The sequence below is a fragment of the Fusarium oxysporum genome, chromosome I, assembly GCF_013085055.1.
Source record: "Fusarium oxysporum Fo47 chromosome I, complete sequence".
Classification (NCBI taxonomy): Eukaryota; Fungi; Ascomycota; class Sordariomycetes; order Hypocreales; family Nectriaceae; genus Fusarium; species Fusarium oxysporum.
This window is the reverse complement of record NC_072840.1, coordinates 4344241-4370908: the sequence shown is the minus strand read 5'-3', so window position 1 is coordinate 4370908 and position 26668 is coordinate 4344241. Positions and strand designations below refer to the sequence as shown.

At 48.5% G+C, this 26668-nt stretch overlaps 5 protein-coding genes across 5 annotated transcripts; 2 read left to right on the top strand and 3 right to left on the bottom strand.

Annotated features, from left to right (window-relative positions):
* Positions 1 to 5346: 5346 nt before the first annotated feature.
* On the top strand, positions 5347 to 7140 carry FOBCDRAFT_6758 (uncharacterized protein). Its single transcript, XM_031182772.3, has 4 exons — positions 5347 to 5816; positions 5881 to 5964; positions 6017 to 6133; positions 6185 to 7140. Exons 1-4 carry the CDS (start codon positions 5537 to 5539, stop codon positions 6874 to 6876), a joined length of 1173 nt encoding a protein of 390 aa, XP_031043540.2. The 5' UTR covers positions 5347 to 5536; the 3' UTR covers positions 6877 to 7140.
* Positions 7141 to 7424: 284 nt separating this feature from the next.
* On the bottom strand, positions 7425 to 8043 carry FOBCDRAFT_6769 (uncharacterized protein). The gene is made up of 3 exons (XM_031182771.3): positions 7899 to 8043; positions 7703 to 7794; positions 7425 to 7653 (listed from the first exon to the last, which is right to left on the bottom strand). The coding sequence occupies exons 1-3, from the start codon at positions 7991 to 7993 to the stop codon at positions 7526 to 7528; spliced, it is 315 nt and encodes a 104-aa protein (XP_031043539.1). The 5' UTR covers positions 7994 to 8043; the 3' UTR covers positions 7425 to 7525.
* Positions 8044 to 8759: 716 nt separating this feature from the next.
* Positions 8760 to 12172, top strand: FOBCDRAFT_284258 (SNF2 family N-terminal domain-containing protein; the record flags this gene model as incomplete). The annotated part of the gene is made up of 2 exons (XM_059611654.1): positions 8760 to 10662; positions 10713 to 12172. The coding sequence occupies 2 exons, from the start codon at positions 8760 to 8762 to the stop codon at positions 11876 to 11878; spliced, it is 3069 nt and encodes a 1022-aa protein (XP_059463896.1). The 3' UTR covers positions 11879 to 12172.
* Positions 12173 to 13384: 1212 nt separating this feature from the next.
* FOBCDRAFT_212565 (uncharacterized protein) lies at positions 13385 to 14926 on the bottom strand. The gene has a single exon (XM_031182769.3). It carries the CDS (start codon positions 14462 to 14464, stop codon positions 13712 to 13714), a length of 753 nt encoding a protein of 250 aa, XP_031043537.1. The 5' UTR covers positions 14465 to 14926; the 3' UTR covers positions 13385 to 13711.
* Positions 14927 to 20204: 5278 nt separating this feature from the next.
* On the bottom strand, positions 20205 to 22770 carry FOBCDRAFT_6740 (uncharacterized protein). The gene is made up of 2 exons (XM_031182768.3): positions 20698 to 22770; positions 20205 to 20644 (listed from the first exon to the last, which is right to left on the bottom strand). Exons 1-2 carry the CDS (start codon positions 22646 to 22648, stop codon positions 20397 to 20399), a joined length of 2199 nt encoding a protein of 732 aa, XP_031043536.2. The 5' UTR covers positions 22649 to 22770; the 3' UTR covers positions 20205 to 20396.
* Positions 22771 to 26668: the final 3898 nt, after the last annotated feature.

Genomic DNA, 26668 nt, shown 5'->3' with positions numbered 1-26668 from the left:
AAAAAGGGCTTCGGGCTGGAGTTGGTAGTGAGGGCGGTTCTCATTTGGCTGCATTGGTCGAGGCAAGGATAAAACATATTGCCTTGCTTTGAGGCATTGAATTCAAAAAAGACGTCAAATCCCAACCCCCGAAAAGGCTCTGCACACCTGAGCACCTTCGTCTTGATGATATAACTTCATTCCCCTTTCATGAAACGGTTGGCGGAACTCGATCTCGCCCAGGGCAGTCCACTGGGAGGGGCTTCAGCGATGGAATACTTTTTGGTGGTTGGGATTCGGGACCGGTGTTCGGCTACGGTCGTGAATAGGGTACAAGCGAATCATTGATGAATGCCAGGTCCAGGGCCTCTATTACGGCAGTACACAGCGTTCCTGAAAGCTGGATTGTGATTTGACTCGTGCGGGGAAGTTTTGAGCCATGGTCGGCGTCTTATGATGAATCGGAAACTGCTTTTGAAACAACACTTCACAACAACCTCTAATGGCTCAACTCGTTCCCCATCTAACGGTTACGCAGACTCGGATACCTGCGTCGGGTTGCCTCGACGTGTTCTATGTAATGTGATACGCTGCCATATTGTTCGTAATATGCCATAACTCTATGAACGCATTCCACTTGCCTGCTGCTTCCACCCACCTAATGATCCTGGCCATATTGTGTATCTACTCGAACCAGCAGAGACCCATGATCCAGATGCTTCCGCCAGATGTGGCTCGGCCAATGTACTAAAGATAAACTCAAGGACACAACTCGCTATTGTCACACAGTTTCGGTCATGCTCAAGCGAGGTATATCACCATTGATAGATAATCATAACAATACAATAGGTGAGAAGCGTTGGACATGCTGTAGAGGGGAGTGACAGGCGGATACAAATCCGACATCCTTGGTCAACGATGTTCAGTTGAATGTTCTATGTTCAAGACTCGTACTCATATCATCCAGCAACATGTAGTGAACCTCGCTTGTAAACAAGGAGAGCGGTTCGACCAGTCTTCTCGTAGAGTCTACATGGGGAATTTGTAGGCTCTAGGAGAACCAGGCGTAGGAAAACTGTATAGCATCGCGAAGCTGAACATTTGGCAACATCATCGTGAGTATGGTTTCTCATTCAGGTAACTAAGGTATAAATCATATGTTCGGGAAGAGGAAAGGGGTTTTTCTATCATGATATCAACCCAAGTATCAATATCAAGGGCCTGGTGCAGCAGTTTCACAGCATAGGATAACACATATACGAAATGCAATAGCTGTGATATCAATATTGACAATTCATTCGCCGCGGTAATATCCCGTCAGGGCAGATCCAATTACCTTCCACTTAAAGATGCATTGGCGTCTAGGATATTGGCGGCGGTCGGATCAACCTGTGTAAGTTTAAGCCCTACACTGCTCACATTATGAAGGTTCTCGGGAGTCAAGTTGCCAGGGCGAAACCGTTGCCGTTGAAACGGGACGGTCTGGATAGAGAGCACCCGTGGTTAATGGAAAATATTCCGACTGTATAAAGGCTGTCAAGGGGTCATACAATTACCGCTACTGTTTCCTCCATGGACGGCGTATTTTTGCCGTTCCAACCTCGAAGAGGATGGTTGTCGTTAGGCCAGCAAGATCAAAATCGTATGCATGATAACTGCAGCTTGAGTCACTCGGGCATACTATCTGGAGTCTGGAGGCGAGCCAAGCAAAGCCAGAACCGAACTCAGTATCATCAAGTAGCAAGAAGGATCGTTTGGCCTGTGCGGTTAACGGCGCATTATGCATTGCGTTGGGGCCCAGCCGGAAAAGCCGGCCAACCATAGGAATTGTGTATGGCCAATACAGGTATTTTGAGTTCAAGGCATTGTGTTCAACGACGAATGTCTCGGAACAAAGAACCAAGGTTCAAATCCCGTCCCTCCTTGATAGCAAGTGTGTTTCACTGGGCGGAGATGGGGGATAAACAGGGCAGAGCAGAGTAGAATCGCGTCTATGTTCCAATATCAGCTCTACTATCGTCAGCTCCTGAGATCTATCCGCGACCTACAGTAGGACCGCTATCATCCACAACCTATGAGAAGCCGCCGCTCTATTTTAGCCTAGACGAAAACTCAACATCGATCGTCTCGACTTGTTTTTTTGTTTTAGCGCCTATTTTGCAGACCATATCTTTAAACTTGTCCCATTTGGTAGAAACACTAATTCCATGTCACAGGATGGGCAATTCGACAAGAGCAAAATGCCATACATATGCAGTCCAGATCCTCGCCTCCAGGCCTCCCTCAAAATCTATCGACTGAGGTGTCATACCCTAGGGGTTGGAGTGATTTAGAGTCCGGCAAGCTGACTTAGCAAACCAACTAGATAGCAAATCTATCAACTCATGGAGGGTACATAGGTAGGGTCTGTCGTCTTTGTAGCCAAGCAACTAAACGAGCTTGGGTCTTGTGCCTTATTCGCTGGGGCTTTGCATAGAGTCTGACGGCAAGTTTTTCACAAAAATGGCGTTTGTGCAGCGTCCAAGCCGAGTTGGACAAAGGGCCGATCAGAAGGAAGCATCGAGATTCGAAATGGGAACCCTAAATGTGGCTGAGCTTGCACCCGACATAATAAGTATTGGTACCGCACCGTACCATATCATGATGGATCCATGTTGAAGAGACAACACTGGAGATGGTGTGTGGGAGCCACTAACACGAGATAAAACAGGGGCGAGACAACCATCGACAAAGTCAAGATGACCTGGGAATTGCTGAGAGAGGCCTATAATAGGCGATGATTAGTTACTAGGGCTCCATTCTCAACCTAATCCAGCTCCCCAGCCTCCCCTGCCTTTCAAGAGCCTGTGCTGTCGACCGACCGACCACCTTTTTCTACCTACCTCTAGTGCTGCATTGCATCGCACCACAGGCTACAGCTCAACTCAGTTCAGCTCACACAGCATGGGACAAAAATGCATCTGATCAGGTATTCATGCACAAACACGGAACCTCAGAAGTCAAGACGTGGCATGGCATCAATAGCGCCATCCAGATGCCCGTCATGGTTCTTGGCTTTAGTCGGTCGAGACCAACTTTCTGCAAATATAATGGACTACTAATGTTAGAATGTGTACTGCGTACAGAGTGGGATATCTGACGGGATGGTACCGCCCATTGTCCATTGGAGGAGCCATTGAGTTTAATGGCTTAGCCTTCGGCTTACGACGATTACAGTGAAAACCATAAAAGTCAACATTATCAGCTACACAGGGTGGTAACTGAATTATTAGCCTCGAATGAGAATTCAAGGTACCGAACTTTGGTGCAAGCGGTTGCAACTCTGCAGCTATCATTCTCCCCCATTGGGCCACAAAGCTCCTGTATCCTCGTAAATGGTAAGCAACAGATGCAGATGCAGATGTACTGTATGTAGAGAGCCCGTCTGCATGTCGTGGCTGTCACTGCAGTAGCCGGGGAGGAAGGGGAAACGACGCGTCATGACCTGGTAATCTGGTGTGTCTCGATACTCTCCGAGTATGGCCTAGGGAAGGCCTCTCTGCCTAGGCTCTCGTCTTCAAAAGTGCTGCTTGAGATCTGATACAAACAGTTTCGGCAGTCGTAGAGGCTCTATGTTGTAATGTTGAAGTTGTACGCGTATGCAATCGCCTCCAAATGGCCCTAGTCTGTGTATCAATTGTTCATATACCAATATCGGTGTGGTGTTGAGCACCAAATCGTTCCTTTGATTGGTTTTCATTAATGGAGTCGGCGAATACGGGAGCTGCGACGAAGCCGATTCCTACCAACTTAAACACGAACATCCCATCCCGACCGATGGGAAGGTGCCCTACTATCAGGCCTTAATAGAAGCATATCACCTCACTTAAAAACCTCTTGGCCTCTACGTAGTTTCCCCTCATTCTTCCTAAAAAGCTTCCTCACTTTTCATCAAGCAAAGATCTCGCATTCTGACTCTCGCTTCCTCTGCCTGCTCTTTGTTTGTCTGTCGTTTACTGGTTTTGTGCTGAAGCTATCATCGATTCAAACCCATCTACAGTGGCAGATCGCTATTCAATAACCTATCAAGAACCTACCTAGACATCTCACCTGCGCATTCACGAGTAATTGATCAACGAGCAGGATCCCACTAATAGATCAACGCTTCCTCCTACGACTTCTACCATCGGCTATTCCCAGGTTTCCAACAAACTGCATCTGGCTTCGCGATATTAGCTCGATATCCAATCGAATCCCCAGACTGGCTTATACAACACCCTTCGAAATCTCCAACTCCGTTCCGTCACCTTTTTAGTGACTCGACAACACGCGAGGCCCACTATCGGCTGGACCCCTGTCCATCAAAAACGAGCACTATTGAGAGTCTCAGCAGCAAGCCACTCCGGACGATTCTTCCGATCAGTTTCAACGTGGCACGGCTCAATTCCCCTGAACTTCACGCCAGCCGACACTAGAAATTTCTAATTAATAGTGACGTCAAGAAAGTAAAGGTAATCGCCCAAGCCCAACGCAAGCACTTACGAAGCACTGGACTTGTTCGAAGATCCCTTTTCCGACGGATACCCCAACAAAGTGATAAAAAAAGATCAATCAAAGACGAAAGGGGATAAGCCCCATACTCAGGCACTACCAAAGAAACAACAAGCAGACCAAAAAAGCGGCAGTCACTTTACGAAGATCAGCCCCCAGCACGCCGATCCCACATCATTATCACGCAGCCACAGGCATTAGCATCAAAACGCACCCGGCGCCGCTTTAGCTCGCTTTTGAACACGGCCTGATAAAGAAAACAGCGATTCGCTTTCCCACATCCCGGTCAAATTTATTGTACTGTTTCGCCGCCAGTGACAAGGGCAAGAACTCGGTGCCTCTCTATACATCGCATCGTTCTTTTGTGCTGTTGTCCGGTTGTTCAAAATTAAAGTACCAGTCCAGGCCAAGACCACAGCGCCAACGAATGATCACATCGTCCCGCGTACGAAGTCAGAGACCTGCAGCCACCGGCGACACATCTCACTTCTCACCTCACTTTGGCGTGCAGAGTACGGTATCATCGCCTTGTCTCCTTAGCCACTCGTTCTTTATAAATCCTGTTGTACCTGGCTCTTCTCTTGCAGTACAGGCGCCCGCCCACGAGCCATCCCCACCCCTTCCTATCTACTGGGATCTTTTCTGATACGATACGTACCCCCAAACTCCGACGCAACCGGGCCACACTATTGCTCGAAAGCCCCAGCCTCTCATCGCAGCCTTCTACGCCAGCGACTCTTAATAAATCTCCACTCCCAATATATTCATCCCAGGATCCACGACAATTGCTGCTCTTCCTTGCTAGTAGCCGTTTGGTCTGGTTTCGGTCTTTTCTCCCCGACCGCGTTGCTCCTTGCAATCTCCAGTTTCTTATCCACAATCCCCATCGCATCGGTCGATTGCCTGCAACTCTCCGCCCGCCTTATCACGCTGAGACTCTAATCGCCAAGAGCCAGGGCCTTTCTGAGATCCATTGCGGCCAAGCACCACATCAAATAAAACAGTCGCCCCCCCAAGCGCCGCGACCATGGCTACCTCCACTGAACAGTATCGCCAATATCCACCGCCGCCGTCGAATTATCCGGCGCAGGATCATCAACAGCAGCAATATCAACAGACTGCCCCGGTCTCGCCGCGCAAAGGTTCGCAGAATCCGCCTGCCCACAGCCGAACGTTCAGCTTTCATTCTCAAAAGTCGCATAAGAGCTCTGGTAGCAAGGACTTGCAAGAAACCCACGCCGAGAAGGAAGCGAAGCGTTTACATAGCAAAGCGGATCCCACGTTAGCCATAAGCGAAGCAGAGCCATGTATGTCAGGACATCTCCTGAGTCTACAACAGGAAGTTCAGGTCACCTACTAACACCACAACAGCTGCCATCGCTGCCATGATGACCGAGTCGAGTTTTGCCCCTCTGCGGTCCATGCAACACAAAGATGCCTTCGGAAACTCTATCGGTGCGTAGGTTCGCTAGCATGCACAACATGACACCACTGACAACTCATATAGCGGATCCCGACAAATCGAACCCGACTCGAAACAGATGGGAGCGCCCATTAGACACTATTCGTAGTTTCGAGGCCGCAATCGATGGTGGTTACTCACGCAAGTCTCTCTACCGAGCGGGTAAGTTAGATGTCTAGCATCAGATACAGTCAACTTATTAACACCGCACAGAAACGGATTCACAGGCCAACTGGAACAGGCGGAATAGTTCTTATAACAGTCAGCCTCGCTTCCCTCGCGACAACTACTACAACAACCGCCCCGTTTCCTTTAGACCGGAGAATCAATTTGAGAATGGGTCTACCCGAAGCAACTACTTTGATGGGCAAGCTTATAGCAATGGCTTTGGCACTGGCCCATCTCGGCAACGGATGTCTAGAATGCAGTCTGAGCCACAGTACCAGAGCGGCCACGATCAGAATATCTATCCTCTCCCCCACAAGGACCGATCATACGAGACGGTGACTTCTGCTGGGGGTAGTGGCAATTCGGATCACGCAGGCTATCAGACAGACCCTACGAGCAGCGACAACAGCTCAATTGATCGGACGATGCCGGCTAAGCGCCGCGAGCCCTTGAATGAGCATGCGTCCGGCTCATATCAGCCTCAGCATCCATACCAGTCACGCCCTTGGCCAGCATCTGGTTCTGGTGTGAACAATGAGGGACAACCTCAAGTACTACCACCTTCGCATTCGCAGCCTCCTACGACACAGGCTCAGGCCTCAATTCCACCGCAGAAACAGAAGAATACCCTTTTGAGGAGGACATCAACTCAACAGTCGGCACACCAACCTCAGCAAGCAGCTAACGGGGACAAGCGCAAGAGTTGGTTTTCTCGCAGGTTCAGCAAAAACTCTTGAAGAGCCAGCGGTTCAGTAATGACTGTCAACGTTTGAAACGAACACGAAACAAACCTTATTATGCAACTACTTTCCTTTGTCGATACCCGTTTTCTTTGATATTCGACGTCGAATGGCACGATCGAACAGTACTTGAAGCGCCTGTACTATTCGACGGATTTTGCGATGGCCCCCCGGAGTATGCTGCCATGCCTCGTGCTTCGTCCCTCTTATAGGGCAGAGCGGCAGATACTGTTTAACTTAGGTCAAATTGGTTTACAGTTGTGACGATACGGTTTATTTTTTTCCCCCATGGGATAAGGCGAAGCACTTGAGTTTTATTACGGAATGGTACATTAGCAAACGGAACTGTACGAGGCGTTGGCAGGTTAGGCCTTGTGTAGCCAACCCTTTTGGGGGTATCCTTGAGGAGCAGGGCAGAGGATGGATCTACCACCACGATCATCATTAATTATACTCACACTTGAGACGTACATAGCATATACACGTGGCTGTAGAGGTCATCCAGACATGATGGTCCGCCCAAGCTAGCGAGGCATGGTCATGAAGATGACCCGAGAAAATAATTGAGACGGTTGCCCCTGAGACTCTTCTTTTGCCGGATAGAAATTTATGAAAGAGTGAATCAACTTTATATATGACGCTGTGTCTACTTGTCCTTCTTGCTCTCTGGCTTTTGTTTGTCCGACTGATCCTCTTTCATAGCTACAATAATGTATCCCACAAGGACGACATTGGCCAAGACAGCAGCCAAGCCACCAGCCAGAGAAGAGTTTCCTGTTTGTGATTAGTCTCGATGATGACACGTCGGGGTAAAAAGATATACCACGAAAGACGGTATTAACAGTGAGGAAATAGGAACCAATGGGGACCACAATCATGGCAAAAGTGAATGCTAGAAGCTTGTAGATAACTTGGCTGTCAAAATTGTCAGTTTAGATCGATGCGATCGATGTAGTGTACAAGATGAGATAGGTGGCAATAATGGCGGTTTGAATAAGGTAGATAAATAGAAAACTTACCTGGGAACGGCAGGAGCAGTGCTAGAATTCTCATCAATGGGATCATCCTTATCAAGGAAGGTCTTTTCAGTAGCAACAATGCGTCGAGTGGCCATTTTGAAAGTGTACAAGAGGCGGCTGAGGCTCGGTATCGTCTTGGGTGCTGTAAGGTAGTCGAGTTGAGGATACTCAATTGAGCTGTGAAGGTTAGAGGTGGGTCCCCACTTGCACGTGCGACTAGGTGAGCTTGAGGATAAGAAGCACTTAGCACGAGATGATCAACGCGCGCCATCAGATAGAAAGTGTGAAATTTTTTGTTCTCACAATGAGTAAAGGTCGATAAAGAAAACCAGTATTCGTCTAATTGCCAACTCAATCAGACTATCTTTGTTTTTCTTCCCTTACTGATTCAATTGACTTCTTACGACCTTTCTTTCATTTTATGTATCAAACACTGACGCGAAGCTGAAATCTCACGTGACTTCGTGGTGCAGTTGATGCGGGTCGCGTTAAAGATTTGAGGGCACTTCGAGAAAATATCCACCTTCACTCGCTCACTTCACGCCCCTCCAGGATTTGGATTGGGATCCCCTTGGCACTCGCAAGCACCACCATCTCTCACTCTCCGACTTTAACCCATTTTTTTCTTGATTTCTTCTCCTTTTCTATTAAGCATTCTCCTTAATGACATCGGTCTGCCACTTTCATCCAGTGCTCTGTTTTCTGTTGGCCGAACGATAAGAAGGGCAGAAAGTAACAGACCAAACGCTCAATCCGTTCATTTGCAGTGACAGCCCCCGCCCTGGACGATCCAAAGTACTGCTAGCCTCGATTTTTACTCCTATTGTTTCGTATGCCCATAATAATTCACCTACAATTATAATGGCACGAAGCTCTTCACCCTTGCCAATCCGGCATTCAAACGCTCTACCTCGCACCCCATCGCTCGCTCGCAATACAATAACCATTGACGATGCCGATGAAATAACGGATACAATTCCCTGCTCTCCATCTGCCTTTTTTCGAGGCCGAGATACTACAACACAACCAACACAAGTCCTTCAGAAACCCGGACTTGCACCAATGCGAAGCTCCTCTCCTGCAAGCAGCATTGTGGAAGTTCCTGCATCATCACCCTTCCAACAACCTAAAAAGCCTACACCTCTTGGTAACACTCTTGGTAGCAGAGTTGCCCCTCTCGGCACCTTTTTTCGTCCTCCACAACGGCCTCCTCCTGCAATGACCAACAAGCGACCGGCTGTTGAGCCTATCAATCTCATCTCTGACGATGAGGACGACCTCACACCTCCCCGTGGCGATATTCGACCGACAACGTTTAAGGCACAGATTTCGGCATTCGCGTACAATCCAGAATCAGAGAGCTCGGAAAAGGCCATCAAGACCAAACTCCGACAGATTTATGATGTTTACGGAGACAGAGTGCCCTCGCACAAGGCCAAGGAGGCTTTGAGTGCATGCAAAAACGATCTCGCAGAAGCAATAGATTATCTCGAACGACAAATGCGTCAGTCCAAACAGCCGGCGCCCAACCTTAAACCTGGCAGACGTCTGATTAGCAAGGCGGCTCTCCAATCATCAGCAGCAGCGAGCCGGGCCAGCTCGCGCTCACGCACAGCATCCCTCAGCCCTGAAAAGAAACCCCGACGGCGACTAGTACAAGGTCTCCGAAAGTCCTCGATCCCTTCGTCTCCAGCATTCCCGTCGTCTCCCCCCGCCCATGCCTCAAGCGACGATCCGCTAATTATTGACCTTGTCGATGATGGGCAGGAGGATACGTATCAGGCGGAGGCATCGCCAGAGCCTTCAGACGATGAGGATGATCGGGTGCTGACTTGTCTCAACACAAGCACTGTTCAAGAACTAGCTGCCATGACAGGCATGAAAGAAGAGCAACTTGCTTGTATGATCGAGAAGCGACCTTTTGATGACATCTCGAAGGCTAGGCGTGTCACCGTCGGTAAAAAGCCTGGCGCCCGAAAGGCTTCCAAAGTCAGCATTGGAGAGAATGTTGTGGAGGCTGTCGAGGTCTTTATTGATGCAGTTGCCGCAATCGACAATGTTGTTGGCAAGTGTGACCGCGATGCAAAAGATATCAGGCAGCAGCTTGATACCTGGGATATCGATACATTCGGACATGGTAAGCGAGAGCGAAGCCAAAACTCAGACGATCTGCCTCCAACCCCTACAAGCATCAGCGCGCCCAGATACGTGCGCCCGCCTATTGCCCAACAACCCAAGTACATGGATGGGCATTGCCGGATGAAACCTTTCCAGCTTGTAGGCCTGAATTGGATGTCCCTCCTCTACAAGTTTAACATAGGCTGTATCCTTGCCGATGAGATGGGGCTGGGCAAGACTTGTCAAGTCATTTCACTCATGTGCCACCTTGTTCAGGATTATGAGGAGAGCAAAGATGGAAAACGAACCCGGCCTTGGCCCAATCTCATTGTCGTTCCCCCAAGTACCTACAACAACTGGCTAGGAGAATTTGAGAAATTTGCTCCAGGCCTCTCGGTGATCGGATACCGAGGCTCTCAGGCAGAGCGAGCTGAGATTGCGTCTGAGATCGAACATGATCCCGAAGCCTTCCACGTCGTGCTTGCAACATACTCACAAATTAACAACGACGCGGATATTGAGGCTATGCAGTCTATTGGACTGCACACTGCCATTTTTGACGAAGGCCACAAGATGAAAAACCCTGAGACTAAGATATACAAAGATCTTCGCCGTATTCCGGCATCATGGAAAATGCTCCTCACAGGTTTGTTACCTCTGGTCTTCTCAATGGGCGCTTTTGCTAATGTTGTATAGGAACTCCTGTTCAGAACAATTTGTTGGAGATGACCTCACTCCTCAACTTCATAAACCCCGATATTTTCAACGGCTGTATGCAACACATTCAGTACATCTTTAGCCAAAAGGTCACTATCAGAGACGTTTCAAACGGTGCTTTTCTGTACAGTGAGCGTGTTAAGCGAGCCAGAACTATCTTGGAGCCGTTCATTCTTCAGCGTCGGAAAGACCAAGTTTTGTCAGATATGCCTCCCAAGATCTGCAATGTCGTCCGCTGCGACATGGACGAGAACCAGAAACAAGTGTATGCCGAGTACGAAGAGATGTTCAAGCTTGAGCCGTCCAAGCGCGTCACAAAAGTCCGTGGCCGTGGAAATGACCAGAACAATTGCTGGATGCAGCTTCGCAAGGCAGCACTTCACCCGCTCCTTTTCAGGCGCCATTTTGATGACAAGAAGGTTGAGAAGATGGCTCGAATCCTGATGGATAGCGTTTCTCAGGATGACCTCCGTCAACCCGACATAAAGCATCTAATCCAAGAACTCAAGGACTCTTCAGATTTTGGACTTCACCTCTGGTGTCGTGACTACCCAGGCCTTCTCGGAAGGTTCGACATCCCTCCAGAGACTGAGATGGACAGCGGAAAGGTGAAGAAACTTCTCGAGCTCATCAACCAGTATCAGGAGAACGGTGACCGAGTCCTTGTATTCAGCAAGTTTTCTCGCGTCATTGAGCTGCTGCAGGAAGTGCTCGCTCAGCTGAATATTCAGCATCGAGTCTTGATGGGGAGCACCCATGTTGTGGAGAGACAGACGCTGATTGACGAGTTCAATGACGACCCTGATATTCCAGTGTTCTTGCTCACAACCGGAGCAGGTGGCACAGGTATCAACCTCACGGCTGCCAACAAAGTCATCATCTTTGACCAATCGGATAACCCTCAAGATGACATCCAGGCCGAGAACAGAGCCCATCGCCTTGGTCAGAAGCGTGACGTCGAAATCATTCGACTTATCGCTTCCAATACTATCGAGGAGCTCATCTACAAAGCTTGTCAGAAGAAAATCGAGCTCGCAAACAAGGTCACTGGTGCAGTGACTGACGAAGATCCCGGTGTGACAGAGCAGACCCTCGAGACAGAGGTCCGCAAGATGCTCATGGAGGAACAAATGACGCCTCCTTAGGAAGGGGGAATGTTCTCCTGAGCAATTGTCCAAGAGCCCGCACCTTTCCCTACACATTCATATATTGTGTCACATTTTTCTCCACGATCTACCTCTACTGTAAGAACTTCATTCTCTGCGCTGCATAGCAGAGCGGCTTGTGTATCAACCTCGTTGGCTTTGCGTTGCATTTTACGGTTTGCTTGAACGGTTCATGCCCTATATTCCTCCCAGCATCATAGCCCCATAATGATGGCGGTTTCGTGTCTCGAAGCACAGTGGTTCTGTTTTTTTTTTTTTTTTTTTTTTTTTTTTCAGCGCTATAGAGGGTTTGTACGGTTTGCTCATAATACTTTTACGAACGTCATGGCATGGCAGGAAGCAAGGGGTGTACAAGACGGATTGCTACGTATTCTAGAAGCTCATGGTATTGCTAAGGTATTACCATGACTACGCATAAGGCTATAGATATAAACCATCAGAGCATAACGGATGCTCCAGGAGATCAAATGAAATTCATATCACATAAAACTACACTTTCATTGCATTGGGTAGATTGATTAGTCTGGTATCATTAAACAGACTCTAATGAAGGGGGAATATCTAATTTCAATTCCACATCAACACTAAACAACCTTTATGGCGTTACCCAGCAACAGTGGTAACCCCCCGTCCCGGCCCGTCGCCGCCCGTCCCATCCCCAGGCCCAGGCCCACGCTAAAGGCGAGAGATCGAACAACGGAAGAAGGATGGAAGGCGAGAATGAACAGACCCTGAAGTCACCTACCTAATGTGCAATAAAATCCGCACACTCGATGCCGTGATACGTCCAACGACTACTTATATACGTACCTTGGTTAGAAGAAATACAGAGACTCGACTAAACTAGTAGGTAAGGTATAATGATGTATTTCGGTTTGTTTTGTTTTTTTTGTCAACTTATGGAAATTCTTCCACGCTTGCCACCAGTTTTCAATTAACCCCATCTGCTGGTTACGTGTGTATTTGTTTCCCAACAAACCACCAAACTGTCTGACTCGACAATGACGTCCAAGCTCGGAATTTAACTCTGACTTCGTGGTGTGAAACGTACAAACGGACTTACGATGATGAAAATTGGGACAAGTACCAAATTTCATGTATATTGATGCCCGATTCGATGGTCTGTTCGTGATTTCCGGAGAGACCGTGCGCCTGGTCCATGAGGAATGCGGGATGGGCGATAGGCGACGCACGATGTACCATGGAGGGATAAACATGCGGGTGAAGAACGAGCTGAAGAGAAATTTTTGATGTACTGGCCCAGCTTGCCCATTCCCCAGTACCTGAATATCGACCTCGTATAGCTCATTAGACCTGTAATTTTTTGATAAGATTTCTCGATAATCCAGCCACGATAGTAGTATTGGAACAATATGTAGAGGCTGGCACACGCAATATTGAACCCTGATGGAGACCGTGATGGTGTGGTCAAATTCACTGCGACCTATAGTAGCAAGGATGCACAGGGGACACCAGTAGGCAAGATTAAGTGAAATGTGGAACTTTTGGCGTTCCATTGCAGATTCTTGATATATCTAGCACCAAATTCCGATTCTTGACCTAAAAAAAAATAATTAAAAAAAGAAAGCAAATGTGAAACTTAATAGACGCACGCATTTACGCGTGGGGATATCATTACAAAACGTGAAAGAAAATATCTAACTCCAAGGGCAGCCCATTGCCCATGTTATGTCCTGTAGGCCTCTTTTCTTTGTGCTCGCTACCGATGATGCTCGGCCGAGACTTGCGCTAAAGATCAAATGTATAAAATCATGTACGAGAAAATATTCTGGTAGATCCAATTGAGGTTGCTTAATGTCCTGGTCGTGACTTGAGACCGATGTCACCATTGAGCAACAGCGTCTTCCAGCGGCGGTCGACAGCATGACGATCGCGGCCGAGATTTCGGGCGCAGTCTTGCCATTCTGCCTTTGACAATCTAAGCTTCTCTAGCACGATTTCGATGAGGATACGATCGTCCTCGGCGCTCCAGTCCTCTTCATCGGAGGAATCTTCCTCTCCGAGAAGATGTCCGCCTTGTCGAAGATGCATGTTGTGGAAGTCGGAACGGTCGAGACCGAGAGGCAGCTGCTCGGGGGCGATGCGCGTGCGCTTTGGCGTTGAGGGCGCGACTTGCTTGATTGGGCGGCGCGATGGTGACTCGCTGCCAGACTCGCTTGCTGATGAATAGCGTTCCGCCTCCTCGTCGGCAGCACGGCGCCTCTTGTTAAGAGCACGCGGTGCCGCACGCTTGGTTACCTTCTTGGGACCGACTGGCTCGCGGCGTTGTGGGCGTGGACGGAGGCGCAGCTTCAGAGGAGGTGCTGCATGGGCGAGCGGTGGAGTTGGTAATTGAGCGAGCGAAGGAGTCGGGCGAGGATTGGTGATAATAGGCGCAGGTGTTGATAGTAGTGATTGGAGCGAGCGACAGGTGGTCATGATATTGGCGAAAGATGCGTGCGACGAGAAAGCCGGAGGGCTGGCAGGAGGCGAGAAAAGAGAAGGTTGCAGTCGAGAGTGGGTTGAGTGCGACGCATCGCAGGGCAGCGCGGACGGGAGAAGCATAGTAGCGAGTTTCGATTATTTGGTGTTAAATAATAAAGATGCAAAGTATGGCCGCAGCGACTATTGTTGTTTGTTTGGTGCAAAGGGCGAAGGGCGAAGCGGTGGTTGGCGTGTGGTGCGATTGCGACTGGGATAGGCGACGCGGCTAGGCGCAAAAGTATGGCGGGCAATTTTTTGACGATGCTTGGTAAGTGCGCGCGCGAGATGGGGAGGTGAGGATCGAGTCGATGAGAGATGAAGAGGTTGCGATGCGACTATTAAAAAAAGTCAAGAATGCAAATGATTTGGTGTTTGTCTGTTTGTGTTTGTGTTGATGTTGTTGTAGGGAGAAACTGAGTCTGTTGTCGGAGTGAAGAGCAGGAAATGCGGTGGTTGTGGTGGGAATTGGAATGAACGGGGGGGTTGGTCAGGCAAGTGGCATTGGAATGGGATAGGAAGGGGCAGGGGACGCAGTGGCCTAATATGGGTCTGGATGAGGTGTGGTGTGGAAGTGAACAAGAAGGACCTTGGACCGGGGTCAGAGAAGGAGGGTCCCAGGTCCCACCTACCGTCGGGGTCGTTGGGTGAAGCCGCGCACCCAGCGGAAGGAGCCACCAGCAGGCGACAAGTACCCTCTGGGCTTGTCTCGGGGTGCAGATACAGTGCAGACACCAAGCAACGTGGACCCTCCCGTGAGTTTTGAGTCGGTTCGCGCCCGTTTTAGCGGCAGCGGTAAAGTAAACTTACCTTATTAGCTACCAAGTGACTGTGAGGTACGTTGCTGCCTGTCGTACAGTAGGTACTGTGGTAAGGGTCAAGGACCCCGTGCACCACCTGATCGCCAACACCCAGGACAAATGTTCTTTGACGATGTATTTTGGGCTTAGAAAGCCCACATAGATGATAGAACCCCCCCCGAGCACTCCGCCTCCAGGTGTCGGGAATCAATCACACATGGAAGGGGACAAGGGTGTCGCAGGGGGGCAGGTGCACGTCCGTAGTATGTGCCTCTGGCAACGCAAATACTGATCGCTGCTTCCGGGTAGTCACGATGGATTTTTACAACGGGTGGTCGGACTACTGGCAGAGAAGGAACGAAAGACCCATGCTTCTCGCACATGATACATGTTTCCTTGCAGGTGAGGTATATGTTCTGCATGTAGATCCTTGCTAGAGCACTGCACTGTACGGAATCGACCAAGCGTCGGTGGGTGTCCAGTTGGACGATGACACTTGAGACATCCTGGACAGCCTCGATCTTTGTCTCAGCACACTCTCTTCTTGCCCGGAAGCATCAGGACATTTCCATTACACGGCACGAGATGACATATGTCTCCTTTCTTTCCTTTTCGATTGACCTTTTAATTTTACATGTGCGTTGCTTCGAGAGATATCATGCTCCGCATCTAGGATGATACTATCGAACAATACATCCCTCTCTACAACCCTTCAGCTTCAAGATCAATACAGCCATGGTGCCATAGGGTAGAAAGTAGGCCCCCTTCTTGCTAACCCTTCATCTGTTCCGTCTATTGGAGTGATTATTGCCTTCCGTAACGTCTTTTCAACCGTTCTGACATCAACCGCCCTGCATATTCGTCCCCATGTTTCTCCCTCTGTTTGACCAAAAAAGCAATAAACCTTCACCCATCCCTTCTCTGTGATCATGCACGAAATAACCAGGACATCCAAGACAAGCAGATGTAGATCATTTTCTCAAAGCAGCTGAATATATGCTGCAGCGTTAATGCTTGTGCGTGTCAGGAACCCGAAAGGTGAAAAAAAACAAAGAAAGAAAGAAACGGGCAAAACTGTACACATCTCCACAATCATACGACGATGCTACTCTTCCCGTCTATTCTACCTGCACTGGGATACGACACAGGGTCATGTTCCTACCACACATGGAGCATTATTATTTATCTCAGTTCCGTATTGTCTTTTTCTCTTTTCGTCAGGGCCCGGCCGACAAACATAGACGTACAGCAATCAAATGGATCAACATGGCAATATCCAAGTCAATGGCACATAGCGAATAGACCACCAACACATTCTCGCTTCCTTGTTTAACTTGAGCCCTCTCTTCCACAATAATTCCCTCTGGGCTGAGGAACTGACTAGTGTTCACAGGTTCTCTAGAACCACCGCCTGCCCTCGACGTCCGGTTTGGGCTTGATGCCCTACCTGACTCAAGACATTCAAGCTACTGTATTGTATGCATCGCACACATACAACTTAACTTGCAAGGGTCTAATGCAACCAGGCACACCAGTTAGAGGTTTTTTATGTGCTACTGCGTACTAACTTAGTTTCTTGACTTGAAAAGAAATGTATGCATCGGGCAACGTTGGTTAATCCTAAACCAGGCGCAGGCCGTGTATGACTTCGCTTGTCAAGTTGACACAGACAATTTCAACGAGTCGCGCTTGTTCATCCACACAAGAATAAGTTTGTTGCCATATTGCTACTTTGTGCTACGCTCCCCGGTCGGTTGATCCAGCAGACCAAGCTGAATCAATCAGGTAGTCCCTGAGAGAGCAACATTGGTGCACCTCGGTCACACAAGAATCTGCCTGATAGATGTCTAGTTCAAAAACTCTCCGCTGACGCACCAGCAGTGGAGGGAGGGATATTGGTATTCCTCGCTAGTTACCTTGCCTTGGCTGGTGGGAGCGAGCCGTCGCGGCACGGGCTAGGACCATCCCATGGTTCCCATCTCATCCATACCCTTCCATTCCTTTGCCGTACCGTTCGCTTCCACGTTGATGTGCTGCAGGGTCCTATGTTGTCAGAGCTCCCGAATGACGGCAGAAGCCTGCTAAACTGTATCATGTCTGCGGCACCAATTCATTCATTCCTTGATTCATGTTCCTTGATGCGCACACACTTTCGCCTACCTTCCACTACCCGCTTCTCCCATTCTATAACAAACCAGCAACGGTGGGATCAGCTCCAGGTGTCGAATAGTGGGTGTGTGTGTGTGTGTCTGCGTGACCTTTTCTTGTTACCTCCTTTACAGATGAGTCAGTGAGGTCATGCTCCGTTTCAAACCCTACCGCCCTTTGTTCTTTTCACTTCTCAACCGCTTTTGGAAGAAGCAGGAACGCGCGAATTGTTGGCTACCTTGCCTGAAGGCACTTTACATAGGCACTGTAACCCTCGAAGGCGAAGTTGTCTTCACACCTAAGTCAGTTGGCTTATGACGATGCAAGTACTTGCGAAACAATCACTCGATCGCCAATGAATATTCGATCTCCTTGATCGAGATCTTGGAGTCCCCTCTTTTTGAAGTTGCACCATCTGTACATTTCTTCCCCTCTCCATCGTTGTTGCAATGCTTCATGATAAGTTAAGTCTACCCCCATGATACAAATATTCAGGAAAATGGAGACCCGAGTATGCTGCGTTCTTTGCCAGATCATTCACCGCCTGTTTACAGCGCATGCCTCTCATTCTCTTTGTCATTGGCCCTGCAGCGTAGTCCTTGCTCTTGATATCGTCGCGCGATTACCGCACAAGTCGCGAGGGAGACGCGTATGAGGTCAGTAAAAACGCGTCAAAACGCGTCAACGCGTTAATTGAGACATGCATGATCTCCCGGGGTGACCAATAGAAGAATACGGAAAGATGGGTATCAGTGGAGAAGCAGCGCAACCACTTCCGAGCATGGTCAATGCGTACATGAAGTACCTGTTGGGCTCGACATGGGTGGTCGCATACAGTGCTGTAGTAAATTTCCTTACGGCCTTACCCTGGAACCAAGAATTACCCGCAAACCTTTTGTCTTCTACTTCTGTAACAAGAACGACGTCAATAGTGAATCGTTGATTGGCAGGTTGGCAATATTCCTCTGGGCTTCACGGACCACATTGCGTCACAAGCCCTTTCCTCTCCCTCAGCTACTGACATGTCCGGCGTCCGAAACTTGGATAACTCGAGCTGGATGGTATCACTTTGTCTTACAGGAACACCCCTTGGAGCTTGGAGGGGAACACAATTCAGGACAAGTAAAACTTGGTAACATACGCCTCACGGCTGACAATTATTGCCATCTCAGGCAATCAGTCTGGGTAACCATTTTTAAATATAACAATTACCGGACTTTATCCATAAATCAGTGTGAGCGGCAACTCAGACCTTCGGCCCCAATCTTCCCACCCTTCAGTCGCGATGGCTTCTATCTTCCCTTGCCCAGACTCATCATACAGCTAGAATGCCCTAATCAGATAAAAGAGAGACATGTAAACACACCAGACGCGTCTTAAGGTGATACAGTAAACATATCAAGAACCCCTCAATTCAGCTCTCTGTCTCATCATCAAAGACCCTCCCTGCCCTCGATCGAGCCAGTGGAGGAAAAGGAGAGGGGTTCCTTTGTCCGTGTACATCTTATCTTCTCTCCCTCGTGAGGAAATTGCTTTTCTTTGTTAATAATGCATCATATCGAGATCTGTTCGTTCCTGGCTAGTGGCGGGCTTCCCGAGTTCTGGGGTCAGATGCCAGTGAAGTGACCAAAGAACGAACCCTTTGGACTTCTCTGTCAATGTCTTTGCTGGATTGATTACCAAGTATCAAATCTAGACTTCTTCGAATTACACAATACTTCTCTCTTGTGGTTGCTGAGCTCAGAACTCGGAGGACACTGTCTACCATAAAGCCGGCTACTGATGGCTTATATACAAAACGGTCGAAGCTTATATCAACCATCACCATTGATCAGTGAACTCAAGTAGAAGCGTCCACCCATCGAACCGATGTTCGCCATTCCCCCCTTTTCATCACTCGTCGGTCTGTGTCACAACGCCTCGTTGTTGCTTTGGTACGAAAATGTCTCTACATATCCTGCCCCTTGCATGTTGTTTTGAGTTTCGTAGTGTGGTTAGCTGGTAGGATGATCAGTTTCTATCAACAACCAATTAGGTTGTCAAACAATAGAAACATAAGTGATTACTTACAGCAAAACCAAGGACAACATCATAAGATCAGGTCTATATCAAGAATTAAAAATGGGCTATGAGATGGTAAACTATCCCTAATAAGTAGGTATGCCTTCAATGAATTTTGTCAATGTAGCTTACCCTAGACATGGACAATCTGATAAACTTGTCTCCAGAACCCCTTGCATATGCATATTGAGGGAGCTTTGCCCCATGGTGCCTCCATTGAAGACTAGGTAACCTCAAGGGAGTCAGTCCTATGAGGATACATCGTTCTGGGGTTAAGCTGTTAGAGCTGTATGATGTGCTCAAGTTCATGTGCTTAGCCCGATCTGCTAGTCCATGCAAACCCTAAGTAACCACACGTTACACGTATTGGCAAGTTCAAAAGGTCAACAGATAAAGGTCAGGCTGGTATCATAGCCTTCATTCATGGCAGGCACTGTATTACTATATCATGATTATGTCCAAGTCACGTCTCCTACGAACGCCAAACACAAGATGATAATTACCGTCAACCCACTCCACAGTCTCACTTCGCTTTCGATGTCGTCAGATGTTGGGACTCCCTATTTCAATAGTTTCCACCGCAGATACAGGGAAAATTATACCAAAAGATCCCAGCCGAGCTGATGGATCACATAACCGTCAAATTACATCTCCTCATGCTATGCTGCTACTCGAGATCAGGCTCCCCCTTTTGATTCCAAAAACACGATTCCAACAGATGAGCATCCGTGCCAAACAAGGGTAGCGACGGAGACGAGGACAAGAAGGCGCCGTCAAGCGTATCGTCCAATATAGAGAATTTGGGCCATGCGAGATGTGATGTATGCCAAAATGGAAAAAGAAAAACAACGGCGCTGAAAGAACTTGTCGTTACTGCTGACAAAAAAACAGCATAACGGAAGGCGGGAGTTATGTCGTTTGCATTTTCATAGAGGAAGCGTAGTCGTCGTTGATTAGTTATGCTCTTCATATTAATCCCGGAGCAGGCTGTCACTCGCCCACTGCCATTACATAACGATGCAGTCCTTGTCGTCCTTGGGATTTTTCTGCATCTTGCCGTTTCGTGGAGGGGCAACCTCCATGGGAGTACCCTGGCCGCTGACAGCTGCCTGGATGATGGCTAACCGTTGCTTGGCTCGCTCTTCACCAGCATCGGCAGCTTTGACGTACCAGACATTGGCTTCCAAAACGTCACGTCGGCATCCGATGCCCATCTCCGTAAAGTAGCCGACGGCGTATTGTGCCTTCACGAAGCCTGCACCATGGTTAGCTACCTCATCGTTTACACCGCATCAACAAAACACTCACCTAAGTCGGCTGATCGACGCGCCCACTCATAAGCCTCCTCCTCATCCTTTTCAAGGATCGGGGGAGCGCCGACCATGTACCACGCACACAATCCCATCATGGCACCGGCATGTCCCCTTTCAGCAGCGCCAGTATAGAAGTGAACGCTGAGAGCCGGATCACGAGGGCAGTTAAGCAGGCCGTGCTCATAAGCATCACCCAGTCGATAATTAGCCTCAGGGTGGCCTAATTCCGCAGCCTGAGTAAAGAGCTCGGCAGCGTGGATATCGTCCTTGAAGATATCTGCACCATACCCATTCTCATATAAGCAACCAAGTTGATACGGCGCGGAATTGTACTGAGTATCGGCGGCTTCAGCAGCTAGCTTCATCCACTTAATTCCTTCTCGGTAGCGCTTTTCTCCAAGATCGCCAGATAGACAGGCCTTACCCAAACGTGTCATGGCGCCAGGATGGCGCTTCGAAGCAGCTGTACGCAAGAATTGCACCGCCTTGGCAGGGTCTTTCCGGCAACCCCAACCAAATTCATAGCATAGAGCGGTTCGGTAACCAGATTCAGCGTGGCCGTGCTTCGCAGCCAAAACAAACAGAGGGAATGCCGAATTATAATCTTCCTTACCCTTGCTGAAGAGTCCGGAAGCAAACCCATCCGCGAGATAGTATTGCGCAAAGGGGTATCCGGCACTGGCAAGACGCTGTAGGATTTGTCGGGCTTCACGAACCAGTTCTTGTGGGCTTGACACAGAGCCTTCAGCAGTTGGGCTGTCACGACCCTTTTGAGGTTTGGGGCTGTTCTTGCGTGCCTTAGATTCTGAAAAGTCTAGCCCTTGCTCCTGGGCTGTTGAAATCAAGAATATAGCGAACGAGTACTGAATAGAAGAGTCATTTGTCTTTTTGACGTTGGCACGATACATGTCCAGAGTCTTTTGTGTGCTGAGAAGAGACGCATTGTTACCGATGACAGTTCGAAGATTAGAGTTATCAGGTGTCAATGGCGCCGGAGCCTGCTGAGGATAAGGCGCATGAAGCAACTCGGCATACGTCGACATTCTGGCATCAGGAGATTTACGTGAACCAGCCGGCAGAAGACCCGGAGAGCGGCCACGCGAATCAGAATAGACAGAATATGAAGATGGTGGCCGAGGCAATGAAGTCCTCATATGGCTACCCGAATTCGGAGTAAGATGACGGCCGATGTTTGAAGCACTCTCAGCGAGATCAGAAGCTGACGAGTTCCTGGCCTCTGCACTGGGAACGCTTGTTGGGAAATCCTTCTGATGATGGTACTGAAAAAGAGGCACAGGCTGGGTCTCAGGCATATTTCCTTCGATAATGGAGCTCTCGGGGGAATCGCCAATCGCCTGACCCTCAACATTCTCATTCATTCCTGACAAAGAGCTTGCGCTTGTCGTTGCCGAAGATTCTATAGAGATTTGCTGCGGGTTCGTGCTCGCAGTTTCATTCGATTCACGACTGTTGCGGTACTGATCCTGATTGCGAACTCTGTCCGTTGGAGTTGTCTTGGTGGGCTCGGCGATGTTTGTCCTTTCAAGCTGCGGCTCAGAGCCCCCTTCAGCCCCGCGGGAGTCATTTTGAAACTCGGGAAAGCTCCTTGGCTCTGACCTCAGACCGTGGGGAGGAGGGGGAGGAGCAGTTTCTGGGGGCGAAGGCAGCGGAAGGAGAGTGCGATCAACCAATTCTCCTATCAACGATGGCTTCTGAGTATATTCGACATCGGCATTTGAAGGCTGAACCCAATTCTTCTGTTGAAAGTTTACGCGGACGGGCGAGACTGGTCCGTTGCGCAGTCTTGGGCCTTCAGATTCATCGAGATGAGGTATGCGAACAGGGCTACGACGAGAAGCACTGGTCGGTCTCGAAGAGGGTCTCGACGATTCGTTGTAGTTCAACGGTGCCGCGGTAGGAGGCGGTGAAGTATTTATTGCTGCCATGATAAAACGATGGTGAGGCTTTGGCAATGCCGAAGCAGCCAAGCGCAAGTTTGGGTATATTCCAGAACGAGTGTCGAGATAGAGGCGGAGTTCGATAACCTGGCAAGCGCGCAGGACTCGGCGACCGTGCTATATTCAAGATCACAAAGAACCGAATGGGCCGAGACCAATTCTGGACACGCTCAAGGAAACACGAGGCAACAGAAGATAGCGACCGTGGAGGAGAAGTGATTGTAGTCTGTAGTCAGTGACAGACGGTCACTTTAGCGCAACGTACGGAGTGGATGCTGCACGAAGGATATTTGGGTATGGATCCGAAACGCCGCGATACAGCGGAGACAAGGGGCAGCTGGGCAAACAGAGGATAGATCAGCGAGCGACAAGGGGGGGTGGTTGGAGAAACGATAGTTGGGGAGAACCTAAGGAGGCTGAAGTGAGAGGCGAGAGCCCTGGAATTGGTATGAGGTGATGAGCACAATAAAACGGGAATATCTGGTTTTTTTTTTTTTTTTTCTGAACGAAGGATAGAAGGGAGGAAGAATGATGGAAAAGCCAAGACTAACTAGACCCAGAATCGGACGGAAGAAAAGAAAATTCCAAGCTTTAAGATGAGTGGACTTTGAGCTGAGATCCAATAAGGTCCTTTTTGTCCTGGGCGCTGCGCCGTCCGATTTTGTGAGGTGAGGTGGTGATGAGGTCCAGGCGCCCACTGCAGTTTAGCTGAACTAGCTAAATTATGGCACATGCGCTTGTAGGAAGCCTGTGTGAGCAATGGAAGTGGAGGGACCCATGTAGAAAACCAGTGGGGATTTGTTTGCCTGACGGGTTAATAAATGATGTCTCTTGTTTCGTTGAAGAACAAGTAGAGGAGTGTTTCAATTTTCCTTTTGAACCAAGAAAATGAATAAGTCATATAGCCCCGACGATGCTATTACTAAGTCGAGAAGGCCGGTTACTGCAGTACCTGGTCTGATCTGTTTCTTATAGAAAAAGGCATCAACCGCCGAAACCAGGCTGTTTAGGTAGCAAGAGTCGACGTTGCGGGAGCTGAACTGGTGGTAATTAGGAAGGAGCAGGGGTATTTTGCAACCAAGTATCACCAAGGAAGGCGCAGGATCTTTCTATTCACTCTGTGACCTCAACTCCAAGACTCCCGTTTCACTTGTTACACATCCTCTTTCTGCCTTTAAATCAGGAAATGATTATACCACAATAATGACGTGTACACAGAACACACACAGGCGCCGTGTGCATCCAACCCCTTTCCCTTCAGCATGCTACATACACGTCCGTGAGGAATGGTAGCTCTAGGAAAGGTCGGCATGACAAGCGCCTCAAGCGGAAATGGCACGGTCAAAATTGGCCGACTTGTCCCTTTCCTGCTTCTCCGAAAAGAAAAGTGTCATGAAATGGCCGGCAGGTCTCAAAATGACACACCACTGCAAGTCCAATTCGTGAACTCCCATGTTGGTAGGAGAGCTGAAAAGCCTCTATGCAATGCCTCCCAATGGTACGTCGTGCCATAAACGAAACTGCATGTTAGCGTCATTACAACATTAAACATGGCTTAAATAACTCAACTCAAGGGTCCAGGCCAAGCCCAGCCCAGCGGGCTGCTGCGCTAACACTTAAATGGCTTCTGCTATTTCTTGACCGCCAGAGCACGCCTACGACATATGGGCGCTTAAATGCTTCATTTTTGCCATTTGGACATAAGCAACTCATGTGTTCTAGTATCATGGAGCCTCGCCGTTGCAAGATTATATCTTAGTGGTAGATCTTCCAAACTCTGATCCAACGACAACTCAATCGAGTTGAGTTAGTACACTTAAGTTTGTGTACCAGGTTGTCTGCGATTTCAACTTCAGGTTGTCAACATTAAGGCAGCGCTTACCGTTGAACAAGGCTGAGCAGCCGCCATGGCGTCGGTGTCGTCACGCAAATATTACCCTATAACTGCAGCCACTGGTCGCTTCGTAAAGGAAAGCAAAATCGGAGATTTCCTTAACTGTTACTTTCGGTGGGCGGGTAGCACGTAGGTTGCATTTGTTTCGGCAATTAGCCCGGGTATCTGGTAGACATATGAATTCTTGTATCACATACATAAATATTGGTGGGCGAGTACAGAAACCAGTAGATCAATTTATAACATGTCGTGAGGAATATTCTGTCGACAGTTGGCTGCTGTTGTATTTGGGTACAAACGTTGACCAAACACTATTCAGGGTGGGTACTGTCCATTGAATAGATGAAATGCTATCCAAGGCCTAGTGAGGAGTAGCACGTGGGCAAAGCTCGCCTTCCGCTGCGGCTGGTCTTTTTGAATGGGGCGGTGTTGGCTGGCAAGGGGTTCTTTTCAAGATTGGTCTTCTCAGAACACACATAGTATATTCCGGGTTCTTGATAAACTCCGAGGGAGTTGTATACACAGCAACCTCGAACTCTTTTGGTCAATATTTCGTCGAACCGAATGGTGGATATACAGCGGCATGATTTCTCCCCTCAAGATCTATTATTATATTTAGGAAAGAGCTGAGTTTGCCCAGTGATTTCCTTGGGACTTTGATTATTAGTAGCAGAGTAATTTTGAATTCACGGTGGTCGGGCCGTCGATCGGACGGCCCCACCCGGCCGACCCGGCTGCCACTTAATCCATCCACCATCCACATGCTGAGTGATCGTTTCGCAATACTTTCAAATAATCCTATCATTCTCGAGCAGTTGGATTAACATGGAAATTTTAGGCGCAAGTTTTACCTCAAGGAATGTCTGAACTGCTGTTGCTTATGACTCCACCGTGGATCTTTGGTCGAACCCCAGAGTTTCCACTCATCCCAGGATCAAGCTTCTTTTTAAAGTCTGGGGAACCCCACGACAAAGCCACTGCCAGCTCAAGGATACCACCCAACTTTGTTAATGAGTTTGTTAAATCACACTTGCAGACTTGACAAGTACTCTGATCATGTTCCAATCTTAGTTGAAGCACGGCCTATTGTCAAGATATCTTGTTGTAGAACACGATGGGCACTTAATGGCCTAGATAAGCGTATATTAATTAAAAAATACCCTAAACACACCCAACAAAATACCTTGACTATATCCTTGTATCAGCAGAGAGTTTAGACTCAGTTTTGGATCTAATTCAAGTACTGATTGTTCGCACGATATTCGAAGCTTCTACAGTCCCGTGAAACTTCTCGTATAAACAATAAGCTAGCGTCAATTCCACCCACCTGATGTCGTCGATCTGGCTCGTATCGAAGCTGTTGTCTGCCATTCATGCACTCGTGCAGCCGGAAGGTATAGCCTCCAGTACTGCACAGATATCTCACCGGGGTTTAGCCTTCTGCATCACTTGCTCCGGCAGATCCGAGTTTTGTGTTGAAGTCTATATATTGCACAGCATGATACGACTGGCTGTATTATATGATACCGAGAAGGCTTCACTGCCTCAAATGGAGGGTTGCCAAACAAGAAGCTCGTTTATCTACGGACTAATTTCAATGGCCGAAGTCTGCACGCTGTAGGATTAAAAGGAGACATGTCGTGATGTTGTGACCACTGAAGCAATATCGTTAGAACAAAGGTTTGGCCTCTGCACATAGACGAATCATTTGGCCCGCTTCGACCAGAGTTTGAGTTTAACTGTAATTGATGGGATTGGATCACTTTAATAGAAACGCTGTATTACCATAGAAACGAAGACGGTTGACGGTTGGACACTTGGGCTGTAAATAACGTTAGCACGTGGGTATAGAGTTCCTCTTTCTCGATTGAGGGAACCATAACACTCGAACTGTTCTGCATGTTGCAGCAAAGACGAAAACCACCAGTACGATGAATAACGTAGTTATGGTGCATAAAGGTCATAGTAAAAACTAGGTTAAGTGTTGAGGGTAGTAGGCAAGCAGAGAGAGGGCTAGGGATAGCCAGCTAAGAACATTGTTAATAAGGGGTAGTGGTGATTAATATCTCAAAACATCATCGGGGCGAAATGAACCATATGCATACCAGGGAATG

What these genes read in the sequence shown, in the direction of transcription:
- FOBCDRAFT_6758 (XM_031182772.3), top strand. Translation starts at nt 5,537, where the DNA reads ATGGCTACCTCCACTGAACAGTATCGCCAATATCCACCGCCGCCGTCG. An exon ending in CATAAGCGAAGCAGAGCCAT is followed by an intron (nt 5,817 to 5,880) that starts GTATGTCAGGAC and finishes ACACCACAACAG; the next exon opens with CTGCCATCGCTGCCATGATG. An exon ending in TGCCTTCGGAAACTCTATCG is followed by an intron (nt 5,965 to 6,016) that starts GTGCGTAGGTTC and finishes CAACTCATATAG; the next exon opens with CGGATCCCGACAAATCGAAC.
- FOBCDRAFT_6769 (XM_031182771.3), bottom strand. Translation starts at nt 7,993, where the DNA reads ATGGCCACTCGACGCATTGTTGCTACTGAAAAGACCTTCCTTGATAAG. An exon ending in ACTGCTCCTGCCGTTCCCAG is followed by an intron (nt 7,795 to 7,898) that starts GTAAGTTTTCTA and finishes CAATTTTGACAG; the next exon opens with CCAAGTTATCTACAAGCTTC. An exon ending in TGTTAATACCGTCTTTCGTG is followed by an intron (nt 7,654 to 7,702) that starts GTATATCTTTTT and finishes AATCACAAACAG; the next exon opens with GAAACTCTTCTCTGGCTGGT.
- FOBCDRAFT_212565 (XM_031182769.3), bottom strand. Translation starts at nt 14,464, where the DNA reads ATGCTTCTCCCGTCCGCGCTGCCCTGCGATGCGTCGCACTCAACCCAC.
- FOBCDRAFT_6740 (XM_031182768.3), bottom strand. Translation starts at nt 22,648, where the DNA reads ATGGCAGCAATAAATACTTCACCGCCTCCTACCGCGGCACCGTTGAAC. An exon ending in GCGTCGATCAGCCGACTTAG is followed by an intron (nt 20,645 to 20,697) that starts GTGAGTGTTTTG and finishes ACCATGGTGCAG; the next exon opens with GCTTCGTGAAGGCACAATAC.